Consider the following 23,679-nt stretch of genomic DNA (forward strand, 5'->3'; position numbering starts at 1 on the left):
AAATTTAAAAGTCTCCTTTATTTTTAAAATTTCATGTTAAATCAAAATTGAACAAACAAATTAAAACAAAAAGAATATTTATTTATTTAAAAAAAAACATGTTTTTTCCTAAATTTTATATCAATTCAAAACTCTATGGGAGTAGCCCCTAGCCCTTTTTTATTTTTATTTTTTTGGGTAGAAAGCCCTTATTTTCACTAAACTATGAATTAGGAGTAGTTCCTAAAACAATTATGAGTTGGTAGCATGTATATCTGCCAGCTGGCCTTATTTGTAATTGTTTTGTGCATTTTCAGTTGGCCTGCTAGTTACTTCAATCAGGGAATAGTAATGTTATGGTCTATATATAAGTGTTTTGTGCAACTCTTAATGAAACTTTTCCCTTACCTAATTTGTGTCCAAGAAATTACTCTCTCGGTCCATGTTTACTTGATCATGTTTAACTGATTTGACACGCTTCTTAAAAAGTAATAATATAAAATTGTAATTTTACGATATCATTTCTAAATATTATCGGTCATCTCACAAATTTAGAGATGATGAAAACTGATTAGTATTTAATAATAATGGTAAATAAGTATAAAATGATAATTCATCTCTGGATTTTTCAAACCGAATAAGTAAAAGTCAACATTTATTTTTAGTATGGTAGATAAATAATAATGAACGGAAAGAATATTAATTTTGCTTGGTGAAAAGATATTTATTGCCAATTTAGCCAAGTTTTAAAATTGTTTTTTTCTCATAAGTATTTTTGGATAGTAGTTATTTGCGTTTGATCAATCAATTTGAAAACCACTTTTACCATTAGCAAAGCAATATTTTGTATTTGATCAATGTTACAAAAATGTTTTTAGAAAAAAAAAAACTATTTCTTAAACTTCTGAAAAATTATTTCCTAAAAATACATTTTTCTTTTCTAAAAATTTGATCAAACACCTTAACTTTCTTTCTTTTTAAAAAAAAAACATTACTTTCTCAAATACCTACTTTTTACCTTCTAAATGTACATCTAGAATATTTTTTTTGCCCTCCCCATAATATGTTTGCATTTTTACCAGCACTTGCACATTAGCTTTTTCATCAATTGGAGCCCACATTTATCCATGAAAATATTATAAAAGATTGTTATCAGTATGATAATGATCTCATACTCTTACCAACCAAAAAATAAAAAAAAGTGGCCCTAATGTTGAGTGAATTACCATCTTTTATCCAACACAATGATGTTGATATTTGAAGCTTAAATAGTCTTCAAATGGCTTTGTAACTTTCACCAAATCTCACAATGATATCAATTAAATATAGTAGCCCCAGTGGCCATCTAACTCCATTCACAAAACTCCAAGCTAGAGCAGCTATATATGTAGACCAAATGGAAAATGACACAAAATTAGTGATTAACAAACAATGTATCAAAATAAGGCCATAAATTAAGCATTTTATTTGGTACATGACCAAACTTGAATTAATGGTTTATTCAAGGCTACTATAGTACTAATAAATAGGATACTATATTGAATTAAATGAAAAAAGATTTCTTTAAAAAAAATACTCTTAAAATATTAAAAAATAATTTAAATTTGCCCTTTTCTTCACCTATTGGATCTCAGTTGTCCTTAAAGTTGATTTTCGAGTTAAAATTGTCTCTCATTTCACCTATTCGATCATAATTGCCTCAAACTTGACAAGTTTGTTAATGAGGAATCTTCCAAAGAAAAAACTTTTTAAAAAGTATATGACTTGTTTAGTTGTTGTGAGAAAAAGAAGTTTTATAAATAGAATTTCACGCTAATTATCTCTTCCTCACCTTCCAACACCCCCAATTCCCTCGAACTCCGAACCCTTGATCCACCACCCCAACCCCCACTCCCACTCCCGCCCTCACCATTTCATTATGCATCAATCTCGTTCCATAATTTTTTTTGTTAGATTACGTATAATTTTTCTCGAGATTATATTTTTTATTCTTTGCTAAATAATAATAATAATAATAATAATAATTTTTTTTAAAAAAAGCACGAAACTAGTGAAGAGTGGTGTGAAAGGAATGAGAAAATGACATAAATAGTCTCTTAACTATAGGAGTAGGTCTAAAATGGTCCCTTAACTATACACTTAACGAATTTAGTCCTTTAACTATTTAAAAACTTATCAATTTTGGTCCCTTAACTATACACTTACCGGTTTTAGTCCCTTAACTCTAAACTTACCGATTTTAGTCCTTTAAATATTCAAAAACTTATCAGGTTTGGTCTTTGTCCATTTTTTAAATACAATTAGCTTCGGTTTATATTAATGGAATCGATGCCTCGAGAAATTAAATCCTTTAGCAACTTTCTCTGTTGTTTCTCTCTCTCTGTGCTACCTTTTCTTCAAATTAACCTTGTGCGAAGAACCTTAACCTCAAAGATTTAAAATAAAATTCACGAGAAAAGAAAATATAAGTCATAATTTTATTCAACAGAGGATAAAATGAAGCATATTATTGCTACTAATGACTTTAATATGCTAAACTTTATTATAAAAAGAAAAAAATTATTACCCGTTAAATCCCAATGTACTCTAACGACTTCATTGAACAAAATTTGTTTAATTTTTCAGAAATTGAAATTTATAAAATGGTAGATTTGCAAATTTTTTTATTTTTTTTAAATAGATCAATTTTACTAGTCTATTCATTTTATTTTACGTAAAGAAATTTGAGTAAATTAAATAAAATTCGCACTGATTAGCCTATTCAAGTGCGGATTCAAGTCATTAACAATAATTATATGCTTAATTTTATCATCCATTAAATAAAATTAGGACTTATATCTTCATTTCTCATTAATTTTATTTTGAATTGTCGACGTTATTGTTCTTTTCATAAGAGTAGTTTGAAGAAAAAAGGACGGGGATAGAGAAACAACTTAAAAAATGGGTTAAAGATTTAATTTTACAAAAAATTTCGTTAATATAAACTTAAGCTATTTGTATTTTAAAAAATGGACAAAGACCAAACTTGAAAAGTTTTTGAATACTTAAAGGACTAAAATCGGTAAGTTTATAGTTAAATGACTAAAACCAATAAGTGTATAGTTAAGGAACCAAAGTTGTTAAGTTTTTGAATAGTTAAAGGACTAAATTCGTTAAGTGTATAATTAAAGAACCATTTTAGACCTACTCCTATAGTTAAAGGACTATTTATGTCATTTTCTCTGCAAGGAATAGAAAGGACTACAAAAGATGCCAATTGGACCACAACACATGCTTGGCACATGAAAAATCATGAGAGCTCCAAACCAAAAGCTATATATTTCCAATATGTTACATTTGAACAATTAATTAATTATATTTTCCTCCCTTTGTTGTTCATTATTGATCATCCAATCCGAGTTTAAGTTCGATATACTGATAGCTTTAAAATTTTGATACTATTAATTTCTTTATGTACTTTATTACTCATGTTAACGCCTAACAAAATTGTTTAAAGTTATATATATCTACAAAATTATGTATCAAGAACATCAACTTCTCATGTCGATCTTTTGTTCAACCAATTGATAAGTTTACCTATGACAAAACAATACGATACAAGTATATCCCGTTACATACCACTTATAGTATAATGTATATAACATCTTAAATAATGCATAGTATAGTTGCCTCCCAAGCTAAGCAATCTAATCACACTAACAAACTTTTATGAACCCATGAATATTGTAGGCCATATATTACATTGATTTGATTTGGAAGTTTTAATCACTCATCACAAAATATATGTGTAACCCACAAGTACAAATGATATAGAGAAAGTGTAGGGTCACAAGTGATTTAAATGAAGTATTTTCCATCAAGTTTATGATCCCTCTCTACCAACATCCCATGTGATCCAATTTATTTTATTTCTCCAATCCCTCATGTCTCATGCTCATGCACTTGTATATCTGTTCATTAGTCTCAAAAACACTGGTCCTCTGCTAGATTCTCTAATAGCTACCTTTAAATTATTGTCCTCATGTGTTTCTAACAAAACTTATTGGTTCTCAAATGATAATAACTATATACTTAAGTTAGTTATCAACCATAATGACTTATATACTATGTAGATGTCTTGGGGATGAATGAGATATATACATTCATCTTAAGCAGGTGTCTCAGATTTAAATTTTGTGAATCAAAAAACCTCTAATAAAAGAACAAATTTCCCCTTAATAAATTTTATAATGTCAAAATTTGAATTAATCGGCTAGTAAATCTGAAATATCATATTATTATTTAAAAACGCTAAATAAATTATGGATTTTAGAGATAAAATATGAATAACAACACGTTCTTAGTGGATTACCAAGACTTTAACACACTAATAAAATACTCACATTCCCAAAAGAATGGAAGTTTCAAAATACAAGTCAAACTAAGGAAGCAATTTTCACCTCAATTTGTGCTCAATTCTTGAATTCTTTTAAATACGTAAGTTTACACCTTTATAAAATTAAACAAAGTGACAACTTTTTGTCATTAAAAAAAGCTTTGAAAGAATCTAAGAATTTTTTAAAAATAAAAGATGTGATCAATAAGTCCCCAAAAAGTACGAGCAATTAAAAACATCTCTACTTCGACAACCAAGTCAAAATGCACAAGTTGAATTTAGGCCTAACCACCTAATATTAGGAGTGTCGGGATAAGGGGCACTTTTAACAAATACTAAAATCTCAAATAAAATATTTTTTTTTTTTACCAACTTGTCACAACGACCAACAAATTTATGAATTGTAAATCACAATTTTTTCAAATTATTAAATTTTAGATAAATTATTTATACATATAAAATAATCTTTTATGTACATAAATACTGAATTTGAGCCTATGTTAGTGGGTTCTTGTAGGGGAAAAAATTACCCATGAATATATTGTTGTACAGTATAAAATTATTTGACATTAGAATAATATAAAAGAATGAATTGACTAATTTGTTTGGGATTAAGTCATCTTTAAAGAATTACCGATAAGAGACACATTTCAATTTTACTGATTCTTCTGCTTGTTTAATTATAATATTATTCTTTGTATACATTCACCAAACAACGTATATATTAACTTACTTAATTTCTATTTTATAAGTCAAATCAATTCGTGTATCATTTAACCTCATGATAAATTCAACTATATCCTTTTTTGAATTAAACAGTTACCCAATCTATACTTATAATATTGTTTCCAGGCATTCCTCATGAGATTAATAAGAATTTAAACACGAAATGCGTAGGTTCAACTTTCACTATCTTCATATTAAAAAATTTAATAGCAATAATGTCTTAATTATTTTAAGAAAATGCTTAATAAAGAATATTATTAGCTGACCAAATATTTTGATCAAGTACAAATTTTCAAATGATGTCAATTCCTTCATTACTGTATCAATTTAAGAATTTATATCCAGCTTTGACAAAGGAAGTAGTAAATCAGCTACGAATTTCTTATTTTACTGTATTTAAATTGATAATAATTCATATTGATATTCCGATTACTTCCTCCGTTTTTATTTATATGTTGTTCCTATTAAATATAAATATTTAGTAATATTCTTCTATTCCGTATTAAGTGAATTTATGAGGCAATACAAACTTATTAAGAAATACATTTAAGGACATAGTTTATACCATACTTGCCATTATTGTCCTTTATCAAACTTCATTAAAGGAAAGGATAAATATGGAAAAACTTTTAAACATCCATCTTAAACTTTGAAAAATTCAATTATTTTGAACAATAAAAAACCCAAAAAGAATTCAAGTAACACGGAATAGATAGAGTACTTGTCATTATTTTTCCTATTTTATTGTTGAGAGTTATTAACATAGAAAATATGCATTTGACCAACATAGAAAAACTAAGTTACTCCATTCGTCCAACAATAATTGTCCACTATACTATTTTGGGATGTCATGTTATATTTGTCCATTTTATCAAATCAATGAAATAATTTTACACTTAGTTCCTAATTTACCTTTATCATTAATTATAGTCATTTCCCTATTATATTTTTCAAGACATTGTATTTATTATATTCAAAGGATAATATAGTAAAATTACTCTTTTATTTACAGTTTCTTAAGAAGTGTGCAAAATTAATAGTGGACAACGATTATTATACAAATCGAATATTAATTAATGTTCATAGGTCAAATTAATTAATTAAAATAAATTAATTTATTTTTATTTATAAACTTGACTTTAAAAAATATTAAATAATAGTACAATGATAAGTTACCTAGTTTCTCAATGCACGTGAAACATAATAGGGTGACAATTAAATAGGAATGGAAAGAGGGTAATGTTACCAAAAAAAATAAAATTAAAAACATTACTTAAGCCCGTAACCGTTTTTCTCAATAATCGCCGTTCGCCCACCCCCACCCCCACCATAACAGACGCGAATGCCACCCAACTCAACAAAACTGCTCAACAGCTTATATAATATCACATTCACATACCCCCAACCCCCCCAAAACCACCCACCCCTTCTTCGCTCCTCTTCTCCGTTTAACAAATCTGTTNAATGAAGTATTTATTAATGTTTATAGGTCAAATTAATTAATTAAAATAAATTAAATTATTTTTATTTATAAACTTGACTTAAAAAAAACATTAAATAATAGTACAATGATAAGTTACCTAGTTTCTCTGAAACATAATAGGGTGACAATTAAATAGGAATGGAAAGAGGGTAATGTTACCAAAAAAAAAAAAATTAAAAACATTACTTAAGCCCGTAACCGTTTTTCTCAATAATCGCCGTTCCCCCACCCCACCCCACTACCACCCCCACCATAACAGACGCGAATGCCACCCAACTCAACAAAACTGCTCAACAGCTTATATAATATCACATTCACATACCCCCAACCCCCCCAAAACCACCCACCCCTTCTTCGCTCCTCTTCTCCGTTTAACAAATCTGTTCGGAGCGAAGAAGTTGCAGAGTAGAATATCTAGATAGAGAAACACATATAGAGAGAGAAAAAGAGAATACCCACACCACTCTCCTTTTCTCTCTATATCATATTATATATATATATATGTTGAACATTCACCTTCAGATATAGCTACATACACAAATATACCGGAGGTTTTGGCGTGGTTGATCTCCTTTCCTGCCGTTCGTATTCCGATTGCAGATCTCGAGATTCCACCGGAGGATCAATTAATTGTGCATTTCTCTGTAAAAAAGGAATTCAACTTCGTTATTGAGATTTTTGGCTTACATTTTCATTGACGGAGGAGCATTGGAGTGTGTTTCTGTTTAGAGGAGGTTGAATGTGATGCAAGTATTGTAGAGAATAGTTTTTCAATTAGCTGAAAGTATGGATGATAGAGGAGGATCGTTCGTGGCGGTGAGGAGGATATCTCAAGGACTTGAAAGAGGCAATGCTTGTCATACAACTTCTGGTATATTTACCTTTTTGCCTTACCTAACAGTACAAACATTCGCTCATTTCTCTCTCTCTATATCGATATTTCTCTCTCTGTCTCTATCTCTCTCTGTTTTTGCTGTTACTATCGGTGTATTTCTGTCTGTATGTATTACCGATTGGTCTCCGTCTATGTCAGGAGTAAATTAATTGAGGTTTTGGATCTGTGAATTGAAAAATTAGGTGCATTCATGCCTACTTGCATTGACATGTGTGGTGAGTTTTCATCTGCTGCTTAATTCATTTTCTTTCCCTGAAGTTTTGGTGTCGTACCTACCGTTTGGATAATTAACAGATTCATGCATTTTGTTTGGATAAGATCGGTTTCATAGAGTTACTTTGTGATTTACCAGTACTGAAGTTTTCTGTAGATAAAGCTGTCCCAGAGCATATTTTGAACATGTCTGGCTACCTTAAGAGGAATCAGATGTTAGTAACGGAGTTTGGTTTTATTCAGTTTGTGTAGGTTTTACAACAATTACATTGGTTGTGGAGAAATAATTACTTTGTTTATATAACTGAGTTACTGTAAGTAAGTTCGGGTAAAATGGATTTTGATTTTTGATTGGTTCACCTTATGGTGGATGGTTTTGTTGTTAGAGGAGTTGCTTAGAAAGGATGACCTTGCTAGTTGTAAATATTTTGAGTATGGTTTATATTTTTTTCTGCTTCCTAATGTTTGAGTAAAGTGAACTAGTTGTTTTACTGAGGGTCGTGTCATTTCGTAGTCTTCTCAATTGATCTATGAAGAATGTATTGACATAGATTTTTCCTTTGCACAGTGTCTCACATGCACAAGAGAGAGAGAGAGAGAGAAATACAGTTGTTTGTGCTCACTCATTGTGATTTATTATTCTGTAGATATAGATATATAGGGCATGGAATCCTTGTAAATAGTTGCCTATTTCTTTTCCAAGAAAAGCCATTTACTGCTGTCACATGGCTATAGATCTCACTGCTATTTATGCCTTGTGCCTTTTGGTTGATCTACTATTGAGTTTTCTCCATAGGAATTGCAGGAAGTGTGTCTTTTAATTGACTGAATCAATCCAGCATATTCTCTCAGTGGACAGAGATAACTAGGAAATATTAGTACAGTTACGTGATTCATATTAATTTTTTGGGAATGGTGCTGGATACATCTTTTATCTTTAATGAAGTTAAGTAGGGGCTTAACAAAGTATGTTGTCTTTAACTATTTATATCAGAGGATGGTCCACTTTTCTTCTTGTGTTCTACTTACCATGATTTTGGTTCATCATGCTTAGAATTCTCCATTAATCTGTTCTGTTTTTAGTGTTTGCTTTCCCGTAGGAGAAAGATATCTAGTTCTATAATTCATCATTAGGTGCTGAACTTCAGCTCTATTCAATGTTGATATTAGAACTTTTTCTTATTTAAAAAAAATAGAACTTTATGGTTATATAAAAGTTGTATACCAAGATCTAGCTAGACCTTTGAAGCTAGTTGATATTCATCTGTGGGTAAGCTCATTTTTTAGAATCCACATTTTGGGTAACATGAACTGATTGGATATTGTTTTTTTCACCTTTTCTGGAACCATATATTCCATTAGTTGATCTCCAATGTAGCTTTATCGAATTGTACAACTAGATTTTAGTTTTACAAACATTTTAAAATCCTATTTGCCTCGTATATTTGCAGGAAACAGTCTGCTAATATGGCCTTGATTTTATCCATGTAGAATGCATTTCTTCCTTACTCTATCAAGATTGTTGACTAAATCAGATCCGCTTAAGGATACTTATGTAGCCACTAAAACACTAACCCAAGCAAGAAGTGTCCTTCACAATTTCTGTTGAATCACTACAGCCCATGATGCTTAGGTTGTATCATAAGAACACATTTTATGTTTATTTCCATTTTCATGTCATGTGCTGTAGTTTATTTGTATCATACTTTGCTGATAATGTAATTGAGGCATTGACCATATTCATCGCATTGTTTAATGTTGACAGTATTATACCCGAAAATGACCAAACTTTTCTCATCATACGTGAACATGTTTCTGGAAAGAAGTGTTTCTTTATCTGGCATCTGCATTCCAGTCTCACTTATAATAGAGGCATTTCATTATTGGAAAATCCAGGATTTCCATTTTCTTTTGCCAATCATTTTATTTTGTTACAGCGGAGGTTGTGGCAGGATCAGCAGCATGGCTAGGCAGAGGCCTTTCATGTGTTTGTGTTCAAAGGAGGGAGAGCGATGCTCGTCCATCATTTGATTTAACTCCATCCCAGGTAATATGTTTGTGGAGGTTATATTAAGTTTATATTTCCTGCTTGCTGAATACTGAGAATGTCATAAGACACAATGTAGTAGTATGCATTTCAGTCTGCAGTATAATAGAAGTCCTGTTGTGTGCAGTACTAGTTTGTGTTTTTAATGTTGTTCTTACTTCTCTTGTTGAGTAGACAAATGTGCTCATGTGCATCTGGATATGCTGTGATTTTTATTTCTAACTGTGCCGTGTCTTAGGCACAAGTGATTTGTCTAAATTTTCTGGCTTTCCACTTTAATGAGATTGCCCATAACTCTCTAATTGGCGTCTGCGCACTTCTTCAAAATTTCTTGTTTTCTTCTTTTGAAATGTCATGCACAAGAATTAGCTTAGCCATGGTAAGGAAGTATGGAATGGCTTCTACATATTGGATGCTAATGATGTTTTTTCCATACTTTGTTAATCTCAGGAGGAATGTTTGCTAAGGCTACAAAACCGTATAGATGTTGCATATGATAGTTTAATCCCTGAACATCAGGTACCTTCTGTGCAAGACATCTTAGTTGTTTGTAATAGCTTAATATCTGTAAGATTTTGACATTTCATTCAGGTATGACATTCTTGTTTCTCAAGATTTTTCTTTGTTTTTGACCTAAAGGAAGCTTTAAAAGCTTTGTGGAAAGTTGCCTTTCCTGAGGAACAACTTCGTGGTTTGATATCTGAACAGTGGAAGGAAATGGGCTGGCAAGGAAAAGATCCATCTACTGACTTTAGGTACATCAGCACCTCACTCCGCCCAAAATTTAAATGAAGAAAAAAGGAGGATATTCTCAGGCCTATTAACATTTTTCTGATAATTTGCCTTTCTGCCTATTGCAATCTTATGTTGGTTTTAAGTTGTTTGATTGATACTGTAGGGGTGGTGGATTTATATCACTGGAGAACTTGTTATATTTTGCGAGGAATTTCCCGGTATGTCCTCTTTCCTCACTCTTTTTATGGAGAATGATATGTCAAACCTTCTAAGCATATGTATGCATACTGGTAAGAATGAGAACATTACTAGGAAAAGATAACTTTTAGTGTCAAAATTGGCTGTTATTTTGTGCGATGGGAGACCTGACAGTTCTAGGTTCTTTTTTTCTAAGCAGGTATTGGGAATTTGCATCCTGAGATTGTAGCTATTCAAACTGTTATGTTACGCCTGAATTACTTCACTACGTCTGCCACACGCCTTTTCCTTCCCCTATGCATTGAAACATATGGTTTTTTAATTGCTTGCTCAACCCAGAAATTGTGGTAGTTGTTGGGGGGTGGGGATGGGTTATGGTAGGTGCATACTTAATGATGTGATGATTATCTCTGGATTTCTTTATGATATTCTACACAATCTAAGTAAGCACCTAGTCATCATCTCTCGGTGATAGCAGCATATAAAAAACTGCTGGAAAAGTATTTCTGGCATTAATTATTTAGTGTTTAAGGGTGAAATGTACTTTAATGGAATAAATCAGGCACAATGCTTTAGAACTTGGATGACCAAGAAGGAAAAAAGGTTTATAACTTGGTTGACCAAGAATGAAAAAACAAAAAAGGGCTTTATTGTCATCTAGTATCTCTTTGTTTCTTGTAAAATTGGATAAATGTTTGTTAATCAGACTATGAAATCGCTAATCTTCATGCGCGTCAAGGGAGGGATAGTCTTGTGAAAGGGCCCTATCCTCCAACCATAAGATTGGGGTTTCAAATCACCAAGGGAGCAAAGGGGGAAAAGCTGTTGTTCTCCTTGCTTTTTTTTTTTTGGTGTTTGTGTGGGTGGGTGGGTGGGTGGGGTTCGGAGTGGGGGTACCATAAATAAAAAACAAATCTATGTGCAACAATATTTTCCCACTCCCTAACTTTTGCTGGATCGTATATATTTAGTTGGAAAGTTGTGTATTTGGAGACCCTCAAAGTTAGCACAAAATTATGCCTTGGATGTCAAATCTGAATAGGTTTTGTGATGTTGGATTGTGTGACATGATGACGTAAGTGGTTTATATATTGTATGTATCCTGACTAGAAAAGTTACATTCAGGAGAAGGTACAGATATTTGTCTTAATCAATAATCATTTAATTTAGAAGTTAAGTGTTTTTCAATTACTTTTCTCTATGGTAAGCCTTGAAGAAAATCACGGAATGGATGATCGGCATAATGAACTTTGATAGATCTATTACATACTTTTCAGAAAAGATTGGCTTGATGTTCGATGAATTTCTTTAAATAATTCTGCCTAAATTGCAAATTTTATTCTCCCTTTGAATAACTTGCTCAGGTGAATATGAGGCCTTCAAATTTGTACAATTAAATTTGAAATGTGGTCCTATTATTTAGGCATCTATGAATCAACAAAACTTATCTGTCCCACTCTGTATCTTGTCATTTTATGTGAACTATTTGAGTGTCTACTATTAGCAAAACAAAGGGCTTTGTGTTAACTTGGAGAAAGATTCACGAGAGCATACTATAACATCCATGAACAAAAACTCCGCAATTTCTGTTTTTACCACACCAACAATTATCTAAAGAAGTGCACATTATCATCTTGATTTTATGTGAAATAATTGGAAATCTGTGAATGACAGATTGTTCAGAAGTAAGTTTCAGTTAACCAATAGAATGCTTATGCGACGTACAAGCAGTATAAAGTTCTAGATTCATCTATTTATTCTCTTTTCGTAATTTTATTTGCAGAAATCTTTCCAGGATCTTCTCCGAAAGCAGGAAGGTGATAGAGCAATTTGGGAATACCCATTCGCTGTTGCTGGCGTCAATATCACATTTATGCTTATCCAGATGCTCGATCTGGAAGCTTGTACGTGTACCGCACCTACACTCTTTTATATACTCAAAGTTGTGAAGTCTCGACAAAATTCCAGACTATATGCTTTTAAGTAGGCCCTTCTAATGAAAAATGAGATTTGAGTTTCTAACAATCAATACAGAGTCTCTCATGCACAAGTATATAGTCCAACCAAAGATGCTTAATTCTCCCTGCAAACTTGTTTTGATATATGTAATTAATTGTGTTTTTATCTCTGCAGTAAAACCTAGAAATCTGGTTGGAGCTACTTTCTTGAAGTTTCTTGCAGGTACATTTTTTTTTGAGATCTGTCTCTACTTTCAGGTTTTCATAAAGTGCTGCTAATTTCTCTTTCATTTTGATGCATTCATTACTGTGTGTAGATGTGTCTTTTTGTTTCTACTTCTCTTCTGTGTTAAATAAGAGAAGTCAGTGAATCTCCATTTAGTCCTTCACAAATGTGAAGTCGTACTTTCATCTGCATTTATCCTTTGCTCTTCTAAGCAAAGTTGTTTCCTTTTTACAGAAAATGAATCAGCGTTTGATCTGCTATATTGCATCACATTTAAGCTGATGGATAATCAGTGGCTTGCCATGCGCGCATCATATATGGACTTCAATGTATGTATTTTCAGCTTACTGATATTCAGTTATGGATATGGAATGATCAAATTCTGCTGCTACCTAATCCGGTTCTTTTGCATTTGAAAAAGTTTTCATGTCTCTTTCACTTAAATGCTTTCTTAATTGTTTCACTTTGGCTAGCATTATCTTAATATCAAAGAGATGTGAAATCCTTGGTAACAGAGCAGCCTGCAATTTTGCTTTTACTGACGATTGTGGTTTCTGAGCAACATGTTTGTTGTGACTCTTTATTGGTGTATTTATCTAGTTGGTATTGGGTTCAATCAGAGAAATTCACTATGGATATCACACTACTTGGTAGTACACTACATGTGAATTTAGAGTCCTGATTTTAGATATGCTATGTTCTTGCAGGCGGTCATGAAGGCTACTCGTCGTCAACTAGAAGAGGAGCTTCTGCAAGAAGACGTTACACGGCTAGAAGATTTACCATCATACAACCTTCTTAGTCGATAGTGTTTGTAGGCATGACTTTTAAGAAAATGAGAATATGGCTTCCGTATGCATGTTTTGTGGCATTTATTGGTGGTGTTGTTACGTAGTAGCTTTTGATGGGTGGGTGTTACTTTGTAAAAGTCAGCGGATAGGGAAAATGGGGATTAATGTTAGAGCAAGTACAATGTTATTCCCTTGTTTCTTGAATTTGGAAAGGGTCACACCTGATGATTGGTCTCAGTAGTGATGGTAGGAATTCAAAGATTGCCTTCAGAGACTACCTTTCTCTTTAATTAACTCGTAAGGTGGTAACCATCAATAGTCTGTCTATAAACAAGACTTTGTAAGACTTTAGACCAAGACGTGTCCGTGTAAACTGACTGATCCTTGAAAGAGATTGTGATATCAACGTGACCTATATTCATCTTATATCTTGAATCCTGTTGGAATCTAATTAAATTTGAACGGCTTCTATGGTTGCCTTCCGACCCACTTGTGACTTGTGAGGTCATGTCAAAAGGAGGATCCATCTTGGGATGTACACTTGCCCAAAACAGAGTGTTCCCTAACCGAAGATTGTTAGTGTCAAGTCAACTCACAACATCTGTTGATTAAGCAGTCACCTCAACACAACCTGGGTCTTTTGTATCATAGCACCAAATTAGTGCGCATTACTCAGCATACAGTAACAACCCCTCCTAGCATAAACCGGCTGATGTGTACTTGCCAGCCCATGAGCAGTGAGAACAAGTACCGACAGCCTGAACTATGGACAATTCTTAAGTGCAAGAATTCTACATTTCAACTGTGGCAGTTATTCCACGCCTTCATTTTCTATTTTATTTATATTGGCTATTTTCAGTGTACACCTAACAAGAAATAAATAGGCCAAACTTCACACTGGTTTTTATGCTAGCAGAGGCCAAGCTCCAAAATACTGACCTCTTTCAGACCAAAGTCGATTGCAGCAACAATATGATTATGATCCAAAACTCACATCCACAAGCACTAAAGTTACCAAATCTTAGTGCATATCGCACACAAACATGTTGCCAACTACCATTTATAGCCACAGCATACAGTTAAGGAACATTGTTTAACGTTACACTGATTTTTGAAAGAAAATTTTAAGATGCTTTTTTCTTTTAACAAGAATAAAGAAAAATGTGAAGCAAACAAATGATGAAAGCTCACAATTACTTGAAAGTGCAACACATAAACAAAATGATCAAATATCACATCATTAAGTCTCAAATACCAAACTTCTGGACTCAAATGACATACAAAATTCATAAGTTAAAACAAAACAGGCAAGACCATAGAGCGAGTTCTAAATTCATAAAACTTTTCTATTCATAGATCCATGAGTGAAGGCTGCTCTGCCACTCTGCAATTCCTTCGGGGAACCAAAGAGCAATCTCCTTCCTAGCACTCTCAACAGCATCACTTCCATGAATAACATTCCTGTAATCAAACAGGTTGGGGGTCTTAGACTTCAGCACTATGGTTAAGGTCGGGGAAATAAGCAAAAACAACAGTGAACTGAAAAATAGTAACATCACCAGGCTTCTATTACAGAGAAGGGAAATAAACATTAACATAACAAGTAGATCTTGAATTAGTATAGTTTATTCATATACACAGATGTTTTACCTGCCAATATCAATAGCAAAATCACCACGGATGGTACCAGCAGCCGACTCCAAGGGGTTGGTTGCTCCAATGATCTTCCTGCCAGTGGCAACTACACCCTTACCCTCCCAGACCATAGCAACAACAGGTCCAGAAACAATATACTCAACAAGCCCATTAAAGAAAGGCTTAGCAGACAAGTCAGCGTAATGCTTCTCAGCAAAGGCACGGTCCACAGTGATGAGCTTCAAGCCTTTATACACGCAAAGTAAAAAATAAAACCCAAATCAACAATTATAGTCAAAAAAACAAATATAAATTCAAAATCCTACATTACAAAAAGAATTATTTTAACGGTAACAATGACACATTAGCTGGATAATGTATCATTTGCAAAGAGCAATAATAATTACGCAAAGAGGCAAAGGAAACATACTAGACAGTTCCAATCCATATTACTCTTATGTAAAAGAAACAAATCTCAACTGAAAAATCATTACGGTGTGGGTCCTGACTAATCATAAGTTTTTTGTGATGTAATTGGGACACTAAATAAATCGAGTCCTAAATTAATCATACTTTGTAATAATTGCTTAAATTTTACCTTTCAAAGAGAATCCTTTCTTCTCAAATCTGCCGATAATCTCACCAACCTGAAGCATAACATTCAAATGAGTGCACAGTAAGAAAAAAAAATGTCATATCAAGGATTTAGTTAACTAAGATACAAAATTGACAATATATAACATTTATTAAACAAAAATACACACTGAATCAAAGCTCAAAGGGATAGATCTAAAAGAAACAAGATTTAGGAAGACGAACCAGGCCACGTTGGACACCGTCAGGCTTGATCATGATGAAAGTCTGCTCCATTTTTGCTTCTTTGATGTTTGCTCAAGTATGGTCTGTGGATTAGCAAATAGCAGTACGCGGCACTCTGGTGAAAAGACGAAGAAGGGGTATTTATATGGTAACGGGTCGGTGGCTCTTTACATAGTAAACCCTAATTGTTCGATGGAATATTCTCAGGTTTTTTTCCTTTTTGGTTTTGTTTTTACCCGAATGAAAGCCCATAGCGTTTTTTCCCAAAATCTTTTCGTTCATTCTTTTTGTTCATTAATGATCCGAACTTAAAATTTTAAGATTGAAAGTGAAAAGTGTTAATCATTCAAGCAATGCCTTCTTGTTAATTGTCTAATTGACACAAAAGAAATTGGAATAATTATGCAGAATATTAGCTTAAAAACTATACTTATCATCTATTTAGTTTAGCCCAATTTATGCAAGGCGAAATGGTCTGGTAGACCCTTATACTAGTATCAGTTTGTATTATGAACCCTTCTACTTGCACCTTTGTCATCTGGACCCTTAAACTCAATAAAACACAATTTAACAAATCCCTCTGACCATTGACCAAGCTTATGTGTCTTTAAGATGGCTGAGTTGGCGAAAGTGTGTGACTTCACGCATCTTAAGGTGAGTGAACAACTTTTTTAGGTGAAAAAAATGTTAAAATTATAAAAGAAATATTTGTTTTAAAAAACAATTAATTAAAAATTTATTTCTTCTCGCCCAAAGCTTAATTGCTTTCCTTAAGCTTTTCAACTCTGGCAACTTCAACTTTGTAAGTAGATCTTGGCGAGCCGTAGATCTTCAAAGAAACGAAAGGGAATGCTTAACATGCTGATCTCAAATTTCAATACCATTCCATGGCGTTCACCGGAGAGGAAGGAAAATTTCTGTTGATTCATAGCCTGAGTATAAAGCTGAGAAAGGGAATTAGCAGCGCTACAGAAAGTCGAATACATGGTTTGATCCACCTCATCAAGGCTCGATGCTAGAGACTTCTTTTTCTTCCCCATCTTCAATCTTTCACAACAATTGTCTCCTTCTAATTCTTTAAACTTGTCTTTTTCAACCGGTTTCGATAACCCAAGAAAATCTCAGGCGAATTTTGGGTAGATTTCGACGAGTTTCGCGGCAGAGGTTGGTGTGAAATTATATTTGTAAGCAATTTGGGGCGTGAAAATAGTAGTCAGCGTTGGATTACGAAAAGTTTGGCCAGATCTGATTGTGCAGTGGCTAGATCTAGTACTTCACTGCTAATCTTCTGATTACTTCATTTTATTGTGTTTCAGATAAATCAAATTGACTCATTTTGTTATGTTGAGAGAGTATGCCCTGTTTTGTACGAGCTTTCATGTTATTAGCTCTTTTAAAAAATCTGCTTGCAGCTATGGTGAAGGATCTCATAGTACGAGTTACTGTGTAGAGATTAATATTATTTTGATTTTAACCTTAAGCCCCCATTTGGTGCCCAATCTGTTGATGTATTCTTCCTTTCACCTTCTTGGCTGCCTTTAGTTGGGCAAGTGGTAGTTCTGAATTTGGTTATGCGATGGCTTAGGTTGTTGTTACCGTGGAGGTTGGAGGAGGAAAGAAAAATAGTGATGGTATGCGGCGGAGATGAAGACGGGTGAGGAAGAAAGTATATGTGATTTCTCCGGCAAAAATGGCGACGACACCGGCGATGACTTTCTTTTGGTCGTGAAATAGTGAAAATAGGGAGAATTAGAAATGCCAATAATAAATTAAAATGTTATTATTTTACATTTTATTAAATAATTTTGGTTAATAATTTTTAAAAATAGTTATGAAATAATTATGATGTGGCATTAATATATCTGACGTGGATATGACATGTCAATTATATAAAGGAGAGTGAGCTACACACATGATTGGAGGGGCTTAAAAGTCTCATTTTAATTGAGTTTAAGGGTTCAGATGACAAAGGCGCAAGTAGAAGGGTTCAGAATACAAACTGATACAAGTATAAGGGTCCACCAGACCATTTCGCCTTTATGCAATTCTCTTGAAATAGCCCAAAAACAAGTAAAATAGACATTCTCGATAATCAAACCCATAAGTTGTTATCGGATCTCTTCTCAAAAGAAGACAAGACAAATCGCACTTCACTTCTTACCTTCCCTTCCTAGCTCAAACGTCATTGACCTCGTCTTTAGTCTTCACCTTCGATTTTGATAAGCTTTGTATAGGTAAACTATATTTAGTTTTGGGTGTATCATAGTGTATAGTCATGTATATTTCAAGTAAGCTATATTCAACTTTATAATAAATGTATATTTCATGTATAATTAAGTTATATTCAATTTATTGAGTGTATTATAATATATAGTGAGCGTATGGTTTCTGCATAAGATAGCTATATTCATTTTTTCAGTATATACCAGTGTGTTGAATAAGAAGGATGCAACAAACCATGGAAGTTGATGAATTACTAGAAAAAATTAATGAATCAATAGATATATTAATTGAATTACCGGCGAAATTAATAATTTGACTGCGAAATTGAAGTATAGTATCAACGGTGAAATTGAAGAAGAATTAATTGCGAGAATTGAAGAGCAATCGCCGACAAAAATTGAAGATCTCACATTTTTTTTCCATTTCTCAATATGTTTTGTTGCTTGAGCCTTTTATAGTGTATTAATTTTGGCCTATCTTTTTCTTTTATATGTAAATGAAATGGTTATATTTAGTGCAAATGACAGTACTTTATTACTTCTTATGTCCCTAATTACTTGTTCACTTTACTTTTTATAGTTATTCTTAATTACTTATCCTTTTATCAAATTAAGAAAGGATAATTTTTTTACCTATTATATCGTCAATTAAATGACTAATTACTTTGAAAAATGTAGAACTTTTCATCCACTTCATAATTAATAGGGGTAAAATGGTAAACTCACTATGTCATTAATTGTTTTCTTAATAGGTGTGTCAATTCAAAAGTGGACAACTAATTAGAGACAGAGGGAGTATATATTTATGAAAATTTTCTAGAGAAATCAACATACTCTATTTTATTTTGAAATTGCTGAACATACAAATATTTGCAGTAATGAAAGAAAGGAAAATGTAAGTGGTAAGTTGGAGATCATATTTTGGTTAAGTTGCTCGGAGACTATTCTATTTCAAATTTTATTTTATGTTTATATAAAAAGTAATATATTCCTTCGAAGATATATCTCAAAAAAATTATAAATTCATAAAATATTCAAAACAGATTGAAATATGACCACACTCTTTTTTAGAGTTAATATCTCAAAAGGTCACTCAACTTTCAGAATTTATCTAGTAAAGTCATTGAACTTTCTTTTGTATCATTAAAATCACTAAACTTAGACATTTGTATCATTAAAATCACTAAACTTAGACATTTCTATCAATAAAATCACTCAATCAAATTTATCACTAAAAAAAGTATTGGCATAGCAAAATAAATTATTATTTTTATATCATGTAAATATGAATCCCATAAATAAATAAAATTAAAGAAATCTCATTAAGAACTTTCCACTTCCTCTCACAATTATTTTTTTAAAAGAAAAACAACTAAAATGCATGTCCAAAAACGATTTCAAATTTCAAAACTTATTTATCAACAATTTTGAAAATTAATTTATTCAAGCTCAAACAAATCTAAAGTTAGCAAACAGTGGAATTACGAAGGAAAAGTAGATCTTTACCTATTATATATAGCAAGAAAATCTAAATAAATTACACGTCGAAGAACTTAATTTGTAATAATACTTACCTGTTCTATTTTGACATTTGTTTATTGTTTTTCTTCCTGTTTTGGATTTAATTTGTTGTTTTGCTGAAGTACTTGTACTCATTTTTTTTATTAAGGAGGCAAACTAAATATTATGGTATTACAGTAATACCAAAATATGTTTCACTAAGAATTTTTTTTCATTTATTTATTAAATCAAGACATAAACTATACAACAATATCATAAAAAAAAAATTTGTTTCCGTGATTAAGTCTATCCGAATTTTTTTAATAAGTTTTCTTTAATTTTATTTATTTGTGGGTTTGTGTTTACCTGATATAAAAATATACAAGTAATTTATTTTGTTATGTCAATATTTTATTTAATAATAAATTTGATTGAGTGATTTTATTGATAGAAATGTCTAAGTTTAGTGATTTTATTGATACAAAACAAAGTTCAATGACTTTGCTAGATAAATTCTCAAAGTTGAGTGACCTTTTGAGATATTAACTCTCTTTTTGGCAATCAAATACTTTCTTTCTTGAAGATTTGTTAAGTAAATTCTTGACATGTAATAAGATTAAAACTCATTGATCATATAGAACTTATATTAAGTGAGAACAGTTGAACAACCTAATTTTTTTACTATGTATAATGTAACGGATATGGTGCTGCCAGAGGTAGCTCTTTTCTTAATTAGAGGTTTCAGGTTCGAATCTTGGATATGAAAAAAAAATTGGTAGGCTGCTTTCTCCTAAATAGAGACATGATGAATACGAATTAATTGAACTTCAAAACGGGTATCGAAAACCAAAAAGAAAAAGAAAAAAATGAATAGAGCATACTCCCTCCGTCCACTATTGTTTGTCAGGTATACTAAAAATAGTTGCCAAAATTAATTTTTCAATTTAAACAATCTAGAAACAATTAGTCACTGTTTCCAATTTTGCCCTTAATAATTACATAACTACTAGTTTCAAAAAGTAGCTATTTTAAAGTTACAAGACTATTTTAATGTGAAAAAAATTATTTTTACAGTTTTCAAAAAGTACAAATCATTTTAATAATGATTGATAGTAGAGTTATATTAGTCAAATTGCACATTATATTAAATTTTTCTTAAGAATTGTGCATGATCTTACCTTGACAAACAATAGTGGACGGAGGGAGTATCATGGAAGCTTTACCAAGGAATTACCCAATTGGATTGATTCCTATATTGAAATCCTAACCTTAAAATAGACATTGATCACTTGGTACTAGAATCAAATATTCTCCACCTTGTAGAAGTTGAAATTGATGTTAAAGATATTAGTATTATCTATGTTCGATATTAATGATGACCTTCTTATATTAATATTATTTTTAGGGAAAAAGGATGGATTCACTCCTGAACTTTAATAAATGGTATGTCTATGCATTTCGTTATATTTTGTGTCCACATAAGCCCCTGTCATCCAATATAATTATAGGTACACACATGCCCCTTTCACTAACGGACCCCTTATTTTTTACACGTGTCTTAATCCTAATGAACTATCCGTTTGACCTTTTCTTTTAACCCATAAACCAACTATCCGTCCCATAACCCAATATCCACCCAATTTCCTCTAAAAGGCATCCTAATTAAAAGACCCAAATTAATAGGTCCCGTATCTCACACACAAAACCCTAGCCTAGTTCTTTCGTCGATTCCAGTTTGTTGGTCGATTCCACCTTGTCTTCGTCGAATCTATCGTGTGTTGGTCATAATTTCGTAGTCAATTTTTCATCTATCTGTCGTCTCCCTCATCTTGGCTTGTAAAATGAAGGCACTCAAAGCAAAACTCAACGAATAGATTAGAAGTTTGCAAGGAAATTTTACTCTTAAAGAAAGAGCATCCTTAGCCAGTTAACAGATATGGACAGAATGCTTGTTGTGACGACTTTGACTGAGGATGAAATTAGCTACAGTATTAATGGATTATGAGGAAGTCAATAAAAATGAAGAGTGCTCATGGAAACAAAAGTCTACATCTCTTTGTCTTAAAGAGGGTGATAGGATCACCAAGTTCTTTCACAAAATGGCCATTGCCCATAAAAGATACAACAACATAGAACAATTCATGTACAAGGAGTAACCATTGATGACCCAACAAGGATCAAGGGGAAGATCATTGACTTCTATTAGAAGTTATACACAAAAACAGAGATGTGGAGGTGTGCTAGCAATTTTGGAAATTGTTTGGTGATTTCAAAAGAAGAAAGGGAGAAACTGCAGGGGAACACAAAACTAGGCTAGGGTTTTGTGTGTGAGATATGAGACCTGTTAATTTGGGTCTTTTAATTAGGATGCCTTTTAGAGGAAATTGGGTGGGTATTGGTTTATGGGGCGGATAGTTGGTTTATGGGTTAAAAAAAAAGGTCAAACAGGTAGTTCATTAGGATTAAGATACGTGTAAAAAATGAGGAATCCGTTAGTGAGAGGGGCATGTGTGTTCCTATAATTGGATGACAAGGGCTTATGTGGACGCAAAGTATAATGGAGGGTATAAACGTATCATTTATTAAAGTTCAGGGGTAAATCCTTCCTTTTCCTTTATTTTTATTATTAGTAGTAGGTTACTAATGCATAGAAAATCTACGAGTCAAGCATAGCTCATAAGAAAGTAAATAAAGTTACAGACTGCCTTAGAAGGAATTTAAAACATTTAAAGATTTATTGTGGAGAAAATGATTAAAATGGTCCTTAATGTATATGTGTTGCTTTATTTTGGTCCTTAATGTATTACACATGATTGAAATGGTCCTTAATATATTACAAAAAGTGTTAACTTTAGTCTTTTACCCTAAATCTAACCAAAATTACAAAAGATGGTGTCATATTTAATGGTGGATCCCACATGCTAATAAAATATAATAATGTTATTTTCTTTGCAAGCTCCAAAAAAGAGCTGTATGATTATCATCATTTTTTCTAACAAAAAAATATTATTTTCTCTCTTAAAATATTATTTTATCTCTCGATTTCTAAATATTGTTCTCTATTCTCATTTATGCATATTAAAATTCATGTTTATATGTGATGTAGCTTTGTGGAAAATCACTTAGCTAAGCTTTGAGTTTCTTATCTTATTGGAGATTTTATGATATTTTCTGTTTACTGATTCGACCGTAAAATTTTGATTTTTTCTATATGTCTTTTGTGATAAAAAATTATTCTGTCATTTTGATTCACTGAAGTAAGCAATTTTCACATTATCATTAACAATCAAGGAAGCTTTCGCATTAGATTCCATCAAGTTGTTGTTTTGGGCTCATTTAGATCTTAATTTAAGCTTGAATAAACTATCGACAATAACACCAGAAGGAGTATAATTTAACAGCTAAAAATTGCTTTGGAGTTAAGATAATATTTGTGAAAAGAGAAAATTATGAATTTTTTTAGAGAGAGTAGAGAAAATGGTGGTGTCTATGGAGCTATTTCTTTAGAGCTAACAAAGAAGATAACAATGGTATAGTTTGTTAGCTACATGTGGAATTCATCGTTAAAAATAACACCTTCTTTTGACATCTTTGTTAGATTTAGGATGAAAGACTAAAATGAACACTTTTTGTAATATATTAAGGACCATTTCAATCATGTGTGATATATTAAGGATCAAAATAAAGCAACACATGTACATTAAGGACCATTTTGATCATTTTCTCATTTATTGTGTACCACTTCGTTATGTAATTTTATCTTTTGAAAATAAATATACATTTAGGTATTATGTATTCTAGGCAAATTGTAGTATGTTAATAGTCTTTAAATTCGAAAAAAATTCTGTCTTTATTATATTTATTAAAAGAAAAAAAA

The 23,679-nt window shown here is 31.9% G+C and overlaps 3 protein-coding genes across 4 annotated transcripts in view; 2 read left to right on the top strand and 1 right to left on the bottom strand.

Annotated features, from left to right (window-relative positions):
• Window positions 1-6,871: 6,871 nt before the first annotated feature.
• LOC125876726 (uncharacterized) lies at window positions 6,872-14,035 on the top strand. 2 transcript variants are annotated; one of them, XM_049557970.1, is made up of 10 exons: window positions 6,872-7,434; window positions 7,597-7,673; window positions 9,609-9,718; window positions 10,169-10,237; window positions 10,358-10,473; window positions 10,617-10,671; window positions 12,435-12,555; window positions 12,785-12,832; window positions 13,070-13,164; window positions 13,543-14,035. In XM_049557970.1, the coding sequence occupies exons 2-10, from the start codon at window positions 7,649-7,651 to the stop codon at window positions 13,642-13,644; spliced, it is 741 nt and encodes a 246-aa protein (XP_049413927.1). In that variant the 5' UTR covers window positions 6,872-7,434; window positions 7,597-7,648; the 3' UTR covers window positions 13,645-14,035. The 2 variants fall into 2 exon arrangements, with proteins under 2 accessions (XP_049413927.1, XP_049413918.1); XM_049557961.1 differs by lacking the exon at window positions 7,597-7,673.
• Window positions 14,036-14,860: 825 nt separating this feature from the next.
• Window positions 14,861-16,334, bottom strand: LOC125868850 (nucleoside diphosphate kinase). Its single transcript, XM_049549425.1, has 4 exons — window positions 16,081-16,334; window positions 15,860-15,908; window positions 15,277-15,508; window positions 14,861-15,087 (listed from the first exon to the last, which is right to left on the bottom strand). The coding sequence occupies exons 1-4, from the start codon at window positions 16,129-16,131 to the stop codon at window positions 14,973-14,975; spliced, it is 447 nt and encodes a 148-aa protein (XP_049405382.1). The 5' UTR covers window positions 16,132-16,334; the 3' UTR covers window positions 14,861-14,972.
• A 4,169-nt stretch (window positions 16,335-20,503) lies between these two features.
• Window positions 20,504-23,679, top strand: part of LOC125861225 (60S ribosomal protein L19-3-like) — a 4,082-nt gene continuing 906 nt past the window's right edge. Inside the window, exon 1 of the mRNA XM_049541194.1 lies at window positions 20,504-20,518. Coding sequence (XP_049397151.1) covers window positions 20,504-20,518 — 15 coding nt within the window. The remainder of the gene's footprint in view (window positions 20,519-23,679) is intronic.

Source organism: Solanum stenotomum, chromosome 1 (genome assembly GCF_019186545.1).
Source record: "Solanum stenotomum isolate F172 chromosome 1, ASM1918654v1, whole genome shotgun sequence".
NCBI classification, from domain to species: domain Eukaryota; kingdom Viridiplantae; phylum Streptophyta; class Magnoliopsida; order Solanales; family Solanaceae; genus Solanum; species Solanum stenotomum.